We start from the raw sequence: 12,385 nt of genomic DNA, 5'->3' as shown, positions 1-12,385 counted from the left end.
CCAAAGAATTCGCGCATATGCTGTGAAAAAGTATATTAGTAAAATTTAGATAGTAGAAACTTATGAGAAAATTCAAAAACTGTATTTGCATACAATTCATCCCAGCCTATATACGTCCCACTGCAGGGCACAGGCCTCCCCTCAAAATGTGAAGGCTTGGGCAATAGTTCCCACGCGGGCCCAGTGCGGATTGGGAACTTCACACACACCATTGAATTGCTTCGCAGGTTGTGCAGGTTTCCTCACGATGTTTTCCTTCACCGTAAAGCTCGTGGTAAATTTCAAATGTAATTCATCATCATTCCAGCCTATATACGTCCCACTGCAGGGCAGAGGCCTCCTCTCAGAACAAGAGGGCTTGGGCCATAGTCCCCACGCGGGCCCAGTGCGGATTGGGAACTTCACACACACCATTGAATTGCTTCGCAGGTTGTGCAGGTTTCCTCACGATGTTTTCCTTCACCGTAAAGCTCGTGGTAAATTTCAAATGTAATTCCGCACATGAATTTCGAAAAACTCACGAGGTGCGAGCCGGGGTTTGAACCCACGATCCTCTGCTTGAGAGGCCATAGGTCAAACCACTCGGCCACCACGACTTTTTTACTAACTACTCTAAAAAGTTTATTGACCCAAATATGAGTGTAGGTAGTGAAAAGCTTAAAAAGTTATACTAGTGTGTGTGTGTGTGTGTGTGTGTGTGTGTGTGTTAGTGTCTTGTATTTGTTCTATGTCTGTTTTTATGGCGTTAAATAAATGTATTTTCTATCTTTCTTTACTATGATCGTTTGTCCAGGGCATATCAACTATCTGCAGTCTTCGGGGCAGCTCAGCAGCGAGCGCCGTGAGCTGGAGGCCTGCCTCCGCGTCCAGATAGAAGAGATGGAGCGGAAGCTGAATGCCCTCGTGAGTAAACAGCATCGTTAACTAATAGTACATTACTACAGAGGCCGGCAAGTAGGGCATAAAGACGGCCGAGCGCAGCGAGTTCGGATATGTATGAGCCTGGTAAAACTTCTCGCCGAGATAATGTATCCTGGTTGTAAAGACTTTCGGCCGCCGTCTACCGTGAATCTAGTATTTAAACTGCTTGCAAAGAATATATGTATGTATGCTTTTCTCAAACATGCAATGAAAAAAGGCTCCAAAAAATTAGTTTTATTTTCAGAGAAAAGTAAACTTTAAAAAAACTATAGCTAACACGTATATTAATTATATTTTATTTCGTTATATCTCAACTCTGATTTAATAGAAAACAGATAATTAATAAATATTTATTCAAATTCAAAATTCAAATTCAAATTAACTTTATTTGTCAGAATACAGTAAAAAATACATTGGTCTTATCATAATTATAACTGTTGTCCTTGTATTCAGCTTGCAAGCAAGCATACAAATATTTCATTAAATAAGCTAAAGGTTATTTTATAATTTAATTAAAATAAATAATAATAATAATAGTAAATATCCAAAAATAATGTCAATAATATTGCCTATAATTTAAGTAGTCCTTGACACCATGGCCTACCAATCCCTACAAGCTATGTTTAATACAAAAAAACAGCAATAGATGGCACTACTATTAACATTTGTAAATTATAAAATGTGAATAAGCCGAATTAAGTAGAGATATTAAGAGTCAGTAACCATTTCGTCAAATTGCGTTTGAACATTATTATGCGTTATTGTTATGTTTATGTCGATTTTATATAAATCAAACTGCACATTATACCATAATATACCAATATATTGTATGTTGTTTTACTATCTACCTCTCATGTCGACAGGTGGCCCAAATCAAGCAAGCTCAGATGGAGTTGGTGGATCATATCAAGGAAAACATCGCCACCCTGCAGCAGCTGCAAGGAAGAGTCTTGGATGACGAGCTTATCAGGTATTAATCTGTCATCTCCCAGGACAACAGGATCAAAGGAATTTGGGCACAAATTTGTGCCTCTGGGAGAGGACAGGTTAATATAGCATTTCTCAAAAAAAAAGTCAATTGGGTCGATCAAATTTTTCTGGTACCTCGTTGCTATGGTTAGACGACCAGATGGCCGAGTGGTTAGAGAACCTGACTACGAAGCTTGAGGTCCCGGGTTCGATTCCCGTGTCGGGGCAGATATTTGTATGAAAAATACGAATGTTTGTTCTCGGGTATTGGGTGTTTACTATGTATTTAAGTATGTATCTATCTATATAATTATATTTATCCGTTGCTTAGTACCCATAACACAAGCTTTGCTAAGCTTACTTTGGGACTAGGTCAATTGGTGTGAATTGTCCCGTGATATTTATTTATTTATTTATTTATTTATGGTTACGTCCCCTGGGCAACTCCATGAGTTTCTTTTTTTTTTTTTTTATTCGACTGGATGGCAAACGTGCAAGTGGGATTCCTGATGGAAAGAGATCACCACCGCCCATAAACATCTGCAACACCAGGGGTATTGCAGATGCGTTGCCAACCTAGAGGCCTAAGATGGGATACCTCAAGTGCCAGTAATTTCACCGGCTGTCTCACTCTCCACGCCGAAACACAACAGTGCAAGCACTGCTGCTTCACGGCAGGATTAGCGAGCAAGATGGTGGTAGCAATCCTGGCGGACCTTGCACAAGGTACCTGCAATTACGTTTCTATGGTTTCATTACGTTTTCTATGGTTGAAACTCACCAAGCGTACATTTTTATCTAATAACTCTTAAGCACATTAGTAGCATAATAATATAATATCTGGGTGACCGAGCTCCGCTTGGGCTAAAACTCGGTACCAAGCGTTTTCCCAGAGATAAGACCAAGCTAGATCGATTTGTCATCCCCGAAACCCCCCGCATACCAAATGTCATCGAAATCGTTGGAGCCGTTTCTGAGATCGCCGTTATATATACATAGATATACAGACGGTGCTTAGCGAAGAGAAAACTTAAATCGGTTGAAAATTGTATTTATAGTGATTTTTTTGAAAAATCTATATACCTGCCTCTTTCTTGAGAAGAGCGTTTGAACGCTTTTCTCTATGCAGCAAGTATGGCGCTACTTGCGTGTGACGTCACATGCAAGTATGTATGTCTGTCTCTGTGTAATCTTAAATCTCAAACCTTTATAACTTTGTTATTTGTAAAGTTAGCTTAAAAATTGTTTCTCTATTCGATAACTGGCACTGTGAAGTCTTAATTTATAAAACATATAAAAAATTGTCAAATACCATCATCATCCCAGCCTATATACGTCCCACAGCTGGGCACAGGCCTCCTCTCAGAACAAGAGGGCTTGGGCCATAGTTCCCACGCGGGCCCAGTGCGGATTGGGAACTTCGCACGCACCATTGAATCGCTTCGCAGGTTTGTGCAGGTTTCCTCACGATGTTTTCCTTTACCGCAAAGCTCGTGGTAAATTTCAAATGTAATTCCGCACATGAATTTCTAAAAACTCGGAGGTGCGAGCCGGGGTTCGAACCCACGACCCTCTGCTTGAGAGGCGATAGGTCAAACTACTAGGCCACCACGGCTAATACCATATTGACGGGAAAAATATCGCTAGATGGCGCTAGAATCGTGAGGCTTTTTTGACGTTTCAGTCTTGCTCGCAATTGGCTCATTTAGTATGTTAACCATAACTAATGAGCATTATTTATTACAACGCTTTTTACGTTAAGTTAATAATAAATTACTGTCGTGGCATTATTATTTTTCAACCGAAAACATCACAAGCTGTTTCAGACCCAATAAAAAGTCCGAAGTTCCAACAAAATAACTGATACCGGCCATTTAACTTACCATTTAACATTTTACCTTTTTAAAAAGTTTGAGACTACAGTAATGGAATTTGTATGCGGCATTATTGTAGAGCTAGCGAGCCAGCAATCTGTTTTAACTTTTTAATTTTTCGCTGATCATAAACTAGGCACTTCGCCCTCTGATATGTAAAGAATAATGACAACTTTTACGGACATTTTTGAGAAAAGATGATTATCTTCGTCAGATGGAAGAGAGAGCAGCAGCTGAGCGGCAACGGCGTCTCGATGCAGTCCAACCTGAACTCCATCCAGGAGTGGTGCGAGATGCTGGCTGACCTCATCTGGACCACGCGCCAGCAGGTTCGTCCGTGGGACCTGGGATCCTAAACAGGGAATGTCACGCAAAGCAGGGGGCGACCGACACTAGCACAAACCGCCATGACATCGTCAGTTCTCTTTGTACTTTGTCCATGACCAAAGAGTATTACTACCTATTGGGAGGGTGCGAAGTACTAGGTGGGGGTAATGATCTATCGCAGCGCTCATAGTGGCCAAAAGAAGAAATAATCTAGGCTCTGTCATCTGTCATACTCATATGAATCTGTCATTAACAAAGCAATTTGTATAGACTTCAACTACCTAATTTTAGTAATAGATGTTTGTGTTATGATGCGAGCTTGAATTATTGAACACTGTCCCTGTTTTGTTCTTAATTCCTCTACATCTCGGACATGTCCAGCAACAATTTTCCTTGTGAAACGGTTTGTGATACTAACAAAACCGGTCTTCAAAATGATACTCATTTTGATCTGAAAACGATATTTAATTTATTATTAGCGATATAAGAACAATTATATAATTTTACTATTATTCAAAGAAACCAATAAGATAGCTTTATCTTTTCGTTTTACAGTAAAAGTACAACTAAACATGAAGTAAACAATTTAACTTACCTCATTTAATTTTAATGACCAAAAATGAATTCACAACCTTTTGTCCACCCAAGTCACGGTATCACAGCAATTTTGTATTATAAATTAATACGTCATAGGTTTTGATTTTTGTCACAATGTCGCGATGAAATTTTAAAACGTCAGAGCATCAGAGCCAAAAAAGTTGCGGACGCTTGGTGGCGCTGATGTCGTGCACAGAGCCAATAGAAATCATCACATATTTATTACTATTTTTTTTATACGACTGGATGGAAAACGAGCAAGTGGGTCTCCTGATGGTAAGAGATCACCACCGCCCATAAACATCTGCAACACCAGGGGTATTGCAGACGCGTTGCCAACCTAGAGGCCTAAGATGGGATACCTCACGTGCCAGTAATTTCACCGGCTGTCTTACTCTCCACGCCGAAACACAACAGTGCAAGCACTGCTGCTTCACGGCAGGATTAGCGAGCAAGATGGTGGTAGCAATCCGGGCGGACCTTGCACAAGGTCCTACCACCTGCAAAATACTAACAAAATAACATGACATTTATATCGATATTTCAGTTTAATTTTAAAGGGGCGATTTGTATGAATAATACGAATGTTTGTTCTCGGGTCTTGGATATTTAATATGTAATTAAGTATGTATTTATTTAAAAAGCCGTGGTGGCCTAGTGGTTTGACCTATCGCCTCTCAAGCAGAGGGTCGTGGGTTCAAACCCCGGCTCGCACCTCTGAGTTTTTCCAAATTCATGTGCGGAATTACATTTGAAATTTACCACGAGCTTTGCGGTGAAGGAAAACATCACGAGTTAACCTGCACAAATCTGCGAAGCAATTCAATGGTGCGTGTGAAGTTCCCAATCCGCACTGGGCCCGCGTGGGAACTATGGCCCAAGCCCTCTTGCTCTGAGAGGAGGCCTGTGCCCAGCAGTGGGACGTATATAGGCTGGGATGATGATGATGATAAGTATGTTTATCCGTTGCCTAGTATCCATAGTACAAGCTTTGCTTAGTTTGGGACTAGGTCAATTGGTGTCGAGTGTCCCATGATATTTATTTATTTGTTTCAGGTTAACAATGTGACCCGCATAAACAGCAAGACCATAATACAGCTGCGGCAACCGCACTTGGAAGAGATGTTGGAGGACATGAGCAAACAGGTACGACGTCCGACATTCGCCTAGTCGCGCCTGCGCAGTAATTCCTATAGGTAGCTCCACCAGCGTTGAGGTCATGCACACTAGAACATGTCATTTATTATTTACTAGCTTATGCCCGCGATTTCGTCTGCGCGGATCTAGGTTATTACGCAGTGGTGCCCTCTACCGGAATAAAAGGTATCCTATGTTGATTCTAGGGGTTCAAACTATCGCTCTACCAAATTTTATCAAATTCGGTTCAGCGGTTTCTACGTGAAAGCGTAACAGGCAGACAGAGTTACTTTCGCATTAATAATACTAGAGTTTACCCGCGGCTTCGCGCGCGTAAAGTATTTGATCTGGTAGTTACATTTGAAATTCCGGGATCTTACAAAATTCCCCTGGGAATTCTCAAAATCTATATCATGGTCTTCATTGAGGTTGTGTTTAGAATAACTGTCCAAAATTTTAAGACTAAACCCAGCGGTCGAAATTTCAAGATATTATCCCTATCCCGTGGGAATATCGGGATAAAAAGTATCCTATGCTTTAATCCAGGCTATACACTAACTTTTTGCCAAATTTCATCCAAATCCGTTCAGCTGTTTCAGCGTGAAGAAGTAACAAACATACTCACTCTCAAGCTTTCGCATTCACACTGTTTGTTGTTCACACCGATTGTTTTTAATGTGACGTCAATGAAAACCACGATTTAACTTTCCGGAATTCCCGCGGGAGTTTTTCAAAAATCCCAAAATTTCAATTCAGCTGGTTTACGTGTGCGAGGCCGCGGGTAAGCACTAGTAAATAATAAACGTAATGACTATAATAATAATATATATAATAATAATTATATACCCAATTTACTATAGGTGTCGCTACAAAATTTTAATAGTACCCTCGATTTCCTTAAGATCCAATCATCAGATCCTGATTTGGTGCTTATGGGACCTAATGAGGGCTATCGCGTATGAATTCGCCGCTAGAGGCGCTAGTGTAGCGTGAGGCCTTCGAAATGTTAAATCTCATAGTTTTTGGGTGAGCTACGCGGGTTTATTTATAATTAGAATAATTTGGGAATATTTTGCATTACCTGAAATTAATTATTGCAATTATGCGTTACGGGGCAATGAATGTCTGCGTTTTGAGACAGTTTTGTCTTTCGGCAACCTTTTTTCCGAACAAAACGGGGACTACGCAACACTGTGGTTGCTCTTAATTTTTATGGTATGGTTTTAAGGTGTATTAAATATGATTTTAATCTATACTTTGTTTTCACGCCCGTAATAACAGACTTTGAATGCCACACTTAAAAACCTCACGCAACAGAGGCGCCATCTAGAAAGACAAAAAACGATAGCCATCATTGAAGACAATCCTAGACGAACGCAAAAAAAATATTCAAATCGGTTCATAAATGACGGAGTTCTGAGGTAACAAACATAAAAAAATACAACCGAATTGATAACCTCCTTTTTTCAAGTCGGATAAAAAGGAGATTGAATGAAATGTATGAGTAAATGTCAAAATGCTGCTGTCATCACAGGACATGTTCTTGTGTGGCACTACCTATACTGTATAACCTCCTGGTATTAATGGGCTCTCTTGTTCTGAGAGGAGGCCTGTGCCCAGCAGTGGGACGTATATAGGCTGGGATGATGATGATGATTAATGGACTGTACTCGTATATTGCCAGGTGACCAGTCTCCTGTCGACCCTGGTGACTTCCACCTTCGTGATAGAGAAGCAGCCGCCCCAGGTCATGAAGACAAACACGCGGTGAGTCCAATGGTAGCTAACAGTGATGTTCGCGAATGTTTGCACGGTTTTTGACATTCGTATTCGCTTTTGCAAAATGTATGCCAATATTGCCAATATTTGGAGTATATCAACGTACGAAAAAAAAAACAATTCTTATAATTTTCATTTCGAAATATTTATTGTAATTACTTAGCACAGTATCGCAATCAATATTTAAATTGCCACTTTTTTGTTGTTTCTAATCTTAGAAACTTTCGATAAGTGACCATTGATAGAATAATTTCGGATCCTTTTGCAGGTGGTAGGACCTTTTGCAAGGTCCGCTTGGATTGCTACCACCATCTTGCTCGCTAATCCTGCCGTGAAGCACTGTTGTGTTTCGGCGTGGAGAGTAAGACAGCCGGTGAAAGTACTGGCACTTGAGGTATCCCATCTTAGGCCTCTAGGTTGGCAACGCATCTGCAATCCCCTGGTGTTGCAGGTGTCTATGGGCGGTGGTGATCTCTTACCATCAGGAGACCCACTTGCTGGTTTGCCATCCAGTCGAATAAAAAAATAGTAGATTGTTCAACAAGGGACTAAAACAAGCCATAATGACACGAGACGTTTAGTCACCCGAGCATGGTTCGAGTGGCATTATGGTTGTTTAGTTTCGCGTTAAAAACTACTTTTCACTTTGAATGCGAGGAAAAAAAACAATGTTCTGTTCAAAATTACAATATTACTTTTTAAAAACGTACGCTCGACTAATGGACAGGCCATCTGTTCAAAATTCAAATAGCAAAAAAAAATTGTTGCCCGGTTTTTTCCTATTCCTTATTTCCTATTTTTATTGTTTTTAAAGCTTGCATAATTAGACAACAGTTTCAAAATTTTAAACTATCTTAAAACTAATTGGACTATGCATAATAAAATGAATAAATTCTTAATATTATTAAATAGATTCATATTCGTAATCATTGATTGTTTCACGAAATTAAATCGTGTTTTTTTTTAGACATTTTTGTACAGTTGTCATTTTGAGGTCATTTCCACGGCTAAAAATCCTCGATTCACAAACACTGTGTTGACTGTTTATGGGTTTCCAACGTAAATTAAAAAAAAAAAAAACTTTAATCCCTAGAGAATAAAAAGGAGCTTTAGTCCCGATATGCAGAGACTAAAGTAACATTTTAAGAGCATGAGAAGTGAAAAATTATATTTGTTAAATCACTAATATTTAGCTGGAAAGAGATTTTAAGTATAGTTAGTAAGTATAATTTTTCGGAGGAGCACCAATGTTGGTCAGTTAGATATAAGAAACTACCTAAACATAATTATATGTGACGACTGGATGGCCAAGTGGTTAGAGAACCTGCTTGCAGCTTGAGGTCCCGGGTTCGATTCCCGGCCGGGGCAGATATTTGTATGAGTATACGAATTTTTGTTCTCGGGTTTTAGATGTTTAATATGTATTTAAGTATGTATTTATCTACATTAGTATGTTTATCCGTTGCCTAGTATCCATAGTACAAGCTTTGCTTAGTGTGGGACTAGGTCAATTGGTGTCAAGTGTCCCATATAATAATAGATTAATAATATGTACGTTTGTCTGTTTAGCTTCACGGCTACTGTCCGTCTTCTCGTTGGGGGACAACTGAACGTGCACATGACCCCTCCGAGGGTCACGGTATGTATTTTACTTACGTACTTTTTTGTTTGTTACATTGATGATTTACTTGTTTTGTCTACCACTTGTAAATGTTGGTATTTGTGGTCAGGTGGTGATAATATCGGAGCAGCAAGCCCAATTGCTGCTGAAGAGTGAGTCCCCCGCGGGGCGCGGCAAGCAGCCGGTGGAGTGCGGAGACATCCTGAACAACAGCGGCTGTATGGAGTACCAGCCGGCCAGCCGGCAGCTGAGCGTCAGCTTCCGGTGAGTACTGTTCTAGAGGTCGCCAACACACACCGACATAGACCAGGAGCGAGGCCCCGCGGGGCGCGGCAAGCAAATGTGTGGAAATTTCACAAAATTTTTTGAGAAACCTTACTATCTTTTCAAAGAAATAGATTAAACTAGTGGCACAAATATAATGAAAATTGGCAGTTTCAATGGATCGGATATACCGTTTTTGAGTTATTGCAAAAACCGCGCTTCTCAAAAAAGGACGTAAGTGCCGTGAAGATACTCTTGGAAGGATTTTAAGACTTAGTAACTGTTTTTTTATTGTGTTATTATTTCACATAATATTAAACGCCATTTATTCCTTAATGGCTATCGTATGACCCCTATCTTGGGCGTGTCCGACACGCTCTTGGCCGGTTTTTTTATTTTATTGTTTATTATTATTTTATATTTTGAAATGTATAGCGCATTGGTATCAACTGTAATGCTGTATATTTTATAGGTAATATTTGCTACTTTATGTCTGAGAGTTTAACGCGTTTCTCCTCCAACAGTAACATGCAGCTGCGTAAGATTAAACGCGCCGAGAAGAAAGGGACAGAGAGCGTCATGGATGAGAAACTGACACTGCTCTTCCAGTCGGAGTTTAACGTCGGCGGCGGGGAACTGGTGTTCCAGGTAAGACATATTTTCTCTTTTCAAATTAGATATGTTTATTTTTTTTATTAATATGTGTATTTTAGTTTTGTGTATCGCATGTGTTTTATTAACAAAATCAATAAAATAAATAAATAAACAACAGTAAACATTAAAGAATATTTTTTTATTTCAACTAAATTATACTTTTACGCCGACTTGTTTTTTTTGTGCTGAGGACCTGGGTTCGATTCCCAGCGTTGGTCTCTTTTTCTGTGCCATCCATGTTTCAGTTTGTATTTCCGTTGATAATAATTGACTAACAACAAACAACAATTGTCCAGGTTTTGGACGCTGTCGCTGCCGGTGGTGGTGATAGTGCACGGCAACCAGGAGCCCCACGGGTTGGGCCACGGTCACGTGGGACAACGCGTTCAGCCCCGCCGGCCGCGTGCCCTTCCGCGTGCCCGACAAGGTAACACACACAGAATCCTACTTATATTATAAATGCGAAAGTTGTGTGTGTGTATGTTTGGTACGCTTTTTTATGTTTTTAAAGTACACAATAAATTAGTTTTATAGTTTTACTAATTATCTATTAATTTATGTAGTCTTATGTAGTTAGAAGAAGCCGTGGTGGCCTAGTGGTTTGGACCTATCGCCTCTCAAACAGAGGGTCGTGGTTCAACGCCCGCTCGCACCTCTGAGTTTTGTATCGAATTCATGTGCGGATTACATTTGAATTTACCACTAGCTTTGCGGTGAAGAAAAACATCGTGAGGAAACCACCGCGTGGGAACTATGGCCCAAGCCCTTTGTTCTGAGAGGAGGCCTGTGCCCAGCATACGTATATAGGCTGGGCCTGAGTAGTTAATGGTGTGTATGTCTTTTATAACGTCCGGGGGTCACCAACGGTGCTGGCTGAAAATCAGCGCTAGAGTGATTATTAACGCTTCAGCATTATGCTGAGCCAGTCTCCGATTCACAACCGCAATGACACATACTTTCCTACGTGTTGTCTATTTGTACTTGATACTATTGTTATGTCTTGTGTTGTGAATACATGTATTTTCTTTCTTTCTTTTCTTTTAGATAGCTGGACGTCTGGAATGACACATAAGCTACTTTTTTCCCGATATTCCCACTACATAGGGATAAAATCGTGAAATTTCAACCGCTGGGCTTAGAGTCATGAAATTTCGTACAGTTGTTCTTAACACGACCTCAATGAAGACCACGATATAAATTTTGGGTATTCCCAGGGGAATTTTGTAAAATCCGCGAATTTCAATTGTAACTACCAGATCGAATAGTTTACGCGTGCCAAGCCGCGAGTAAACTCTAGTATGTATCTATATACTGAGTCGTAGCTTTTTTTAACAGATGTAGTCTTGTCACGAGAGTTTGAAGTCCCTGAAGCATCTGATGGCGTCCCGTACAGTTGTAACATGCACCGTTGTCAGTGCGTAGGTTTTCTGATAATGCAATATACCTCTTCTAAAAGGGGAATATAGGGGGGGGGGGGATGAGGGGTATTTGGAGGACGCGTACAAAAGTCAAAATATCTTTATTCAATTTGGGCTATAACAAGCACTTATGAATGTCGAAATAATCTACCACCGGTTCGGAAAAACCTCTGTTGAGAAGAATCCGGCAAGTAACTCAACGAGGTGTATTTTTTTTAAACAAATTTACAGTATTATTAAATTATATCTATACACGTACGAGCAATAAGACGTTGGCTGTACCCAGCGTCAGCAAAAGCCAATAGCATCTAGCGGTTTTTTATTTAAATTAATACATAATTAATTTTATTTGTCAGATAAATGGTATGCCGTCTCCGTCTATTCGAACAAAACAGACTGAGACGGCATCACATTTATCCGTCAAATAAATTTAACCAATGGATGGTGATGCAGGCGGTAAATATTTGCAAACATTTCTTGTCGATAATAAATAAATAGCGACTTAAATGGATGGCCGGTTAAATGTGCCTCTGGTATATAAACAAGATGACCATGATGACGAGTGACCCTCTCCAACAGGTGACGTGGGGCCTGCTGGCGGAGACTCTGAGGATCAAGTTCCTCTCGGCGACCGGGGGGGACCTCACAGAGGACAACCTTCGATTCCTGGCCGAGAAGATTTTCAGGTGAGTGCGCTAGCCCTGTCAAAAGGAGGGGGAGGGACAGAATACGGTATTTGACAACTATTAAATTTGCCATATCCTAGGTAGCCGCTTTGGGCTCATAACTTCTAAATTGCATTTTACCTTTTTATCAATATTCCC

The 12,385-nt window shown here is 40.2% G+C and overlaps 3 protein-coding genes across 4 annotated transcripts in view; 2 read left to right on the top strand and 1 right to left on the bottom strand.

The window, feature by feature from the left end:
• LOC141444833 (uncharacterized) overlaps positions 1-12,385 on the bottom strand; it is a 337,995-nt gene that overhangs the window by 137,000 nt on the left and 188,610 nt on the right. The gene's annotated exons all lie outside the window — the stretch shown is intronic.
• Positions 1-12,385, top strand: part of LOC141444772 (signal transducer and activator of transcription 5B-like) — a 93,602-nt gene that overhangs the window by 20,039 nt on the left and 61,178 nt on the right. The window contains exons 8-15 of the mRNA XM_074110405.1: positions 794-903; positions 1,785-1,891; positions 3,979-4,093; positions 5,745-5,834; positions 7,510-7,592; positions 9,174-9,243; positions 9,335-9,489; positions 10,014-10,137. Of these exons, the coding sequence (XP_073966506.1) occupies positions 794-903; positions 1,785-1,891; positions 3,979-4,093; positions 5,745-5,834; positions 7,510-7,592; positions 9,174-9,243; positions 9,335-9,489; positions 10,014-10,137 (854 nt within the window). The remainder of the gene's footprint in view (positions 1-793; positions 904-1,784; positions 1,892-3,978; positions 4,094-5,744; positions 5,835-7,509; positions 7,593-9,173; positions 9,244-9,334; positions 9,490-10,013; positions 10,138-12,385) is intronic.
• Positions 10,380-12,251, top strand: LOC141444428 (signal transducer and transcription activator-like). The gene is made up of 3 exons (XM_074109979.1): positions 10,380-10,387; positions 10,489-10,570; positions 12,141-12,251. Exons 1-3 carry the CDS (start codon positions 10,380-10,382, stop codon positions 12,249-12,251), a joined length of 201 nt encoding a protein of 66 aa, XP_073966080.1.

This window comes from Choristoneura fumiferana, chromosome 30, assembly GCF_025370935.1.
Source record: "Choristoneura fumiferana chromosome 30, NRCan_CFum_1, whole genome shotgun sequence".
Lineage (NCBI taxonomy): Eukaryota > Metazoa > Arthropoda > Insecta > Lepidoptera > Tortricidae > Choristoneura > Choristoneura fumiferana.
Note: the sequence above shows the minus strand (reverse complement) of the source record. Positions and strands in the feature narration are given on the sequence as shown.

Coding starts and splice junctions, on each gene's coding strand:
- LOC141444428 (XM_074109979.1), top strand. Junction 10,571..12,140: donor CCTTCCGCGTGCCCGACAAG/GTAACACACACA, acceptor CCTCTCCAACAG/GTGACGTGGGGCCTGCTGGC.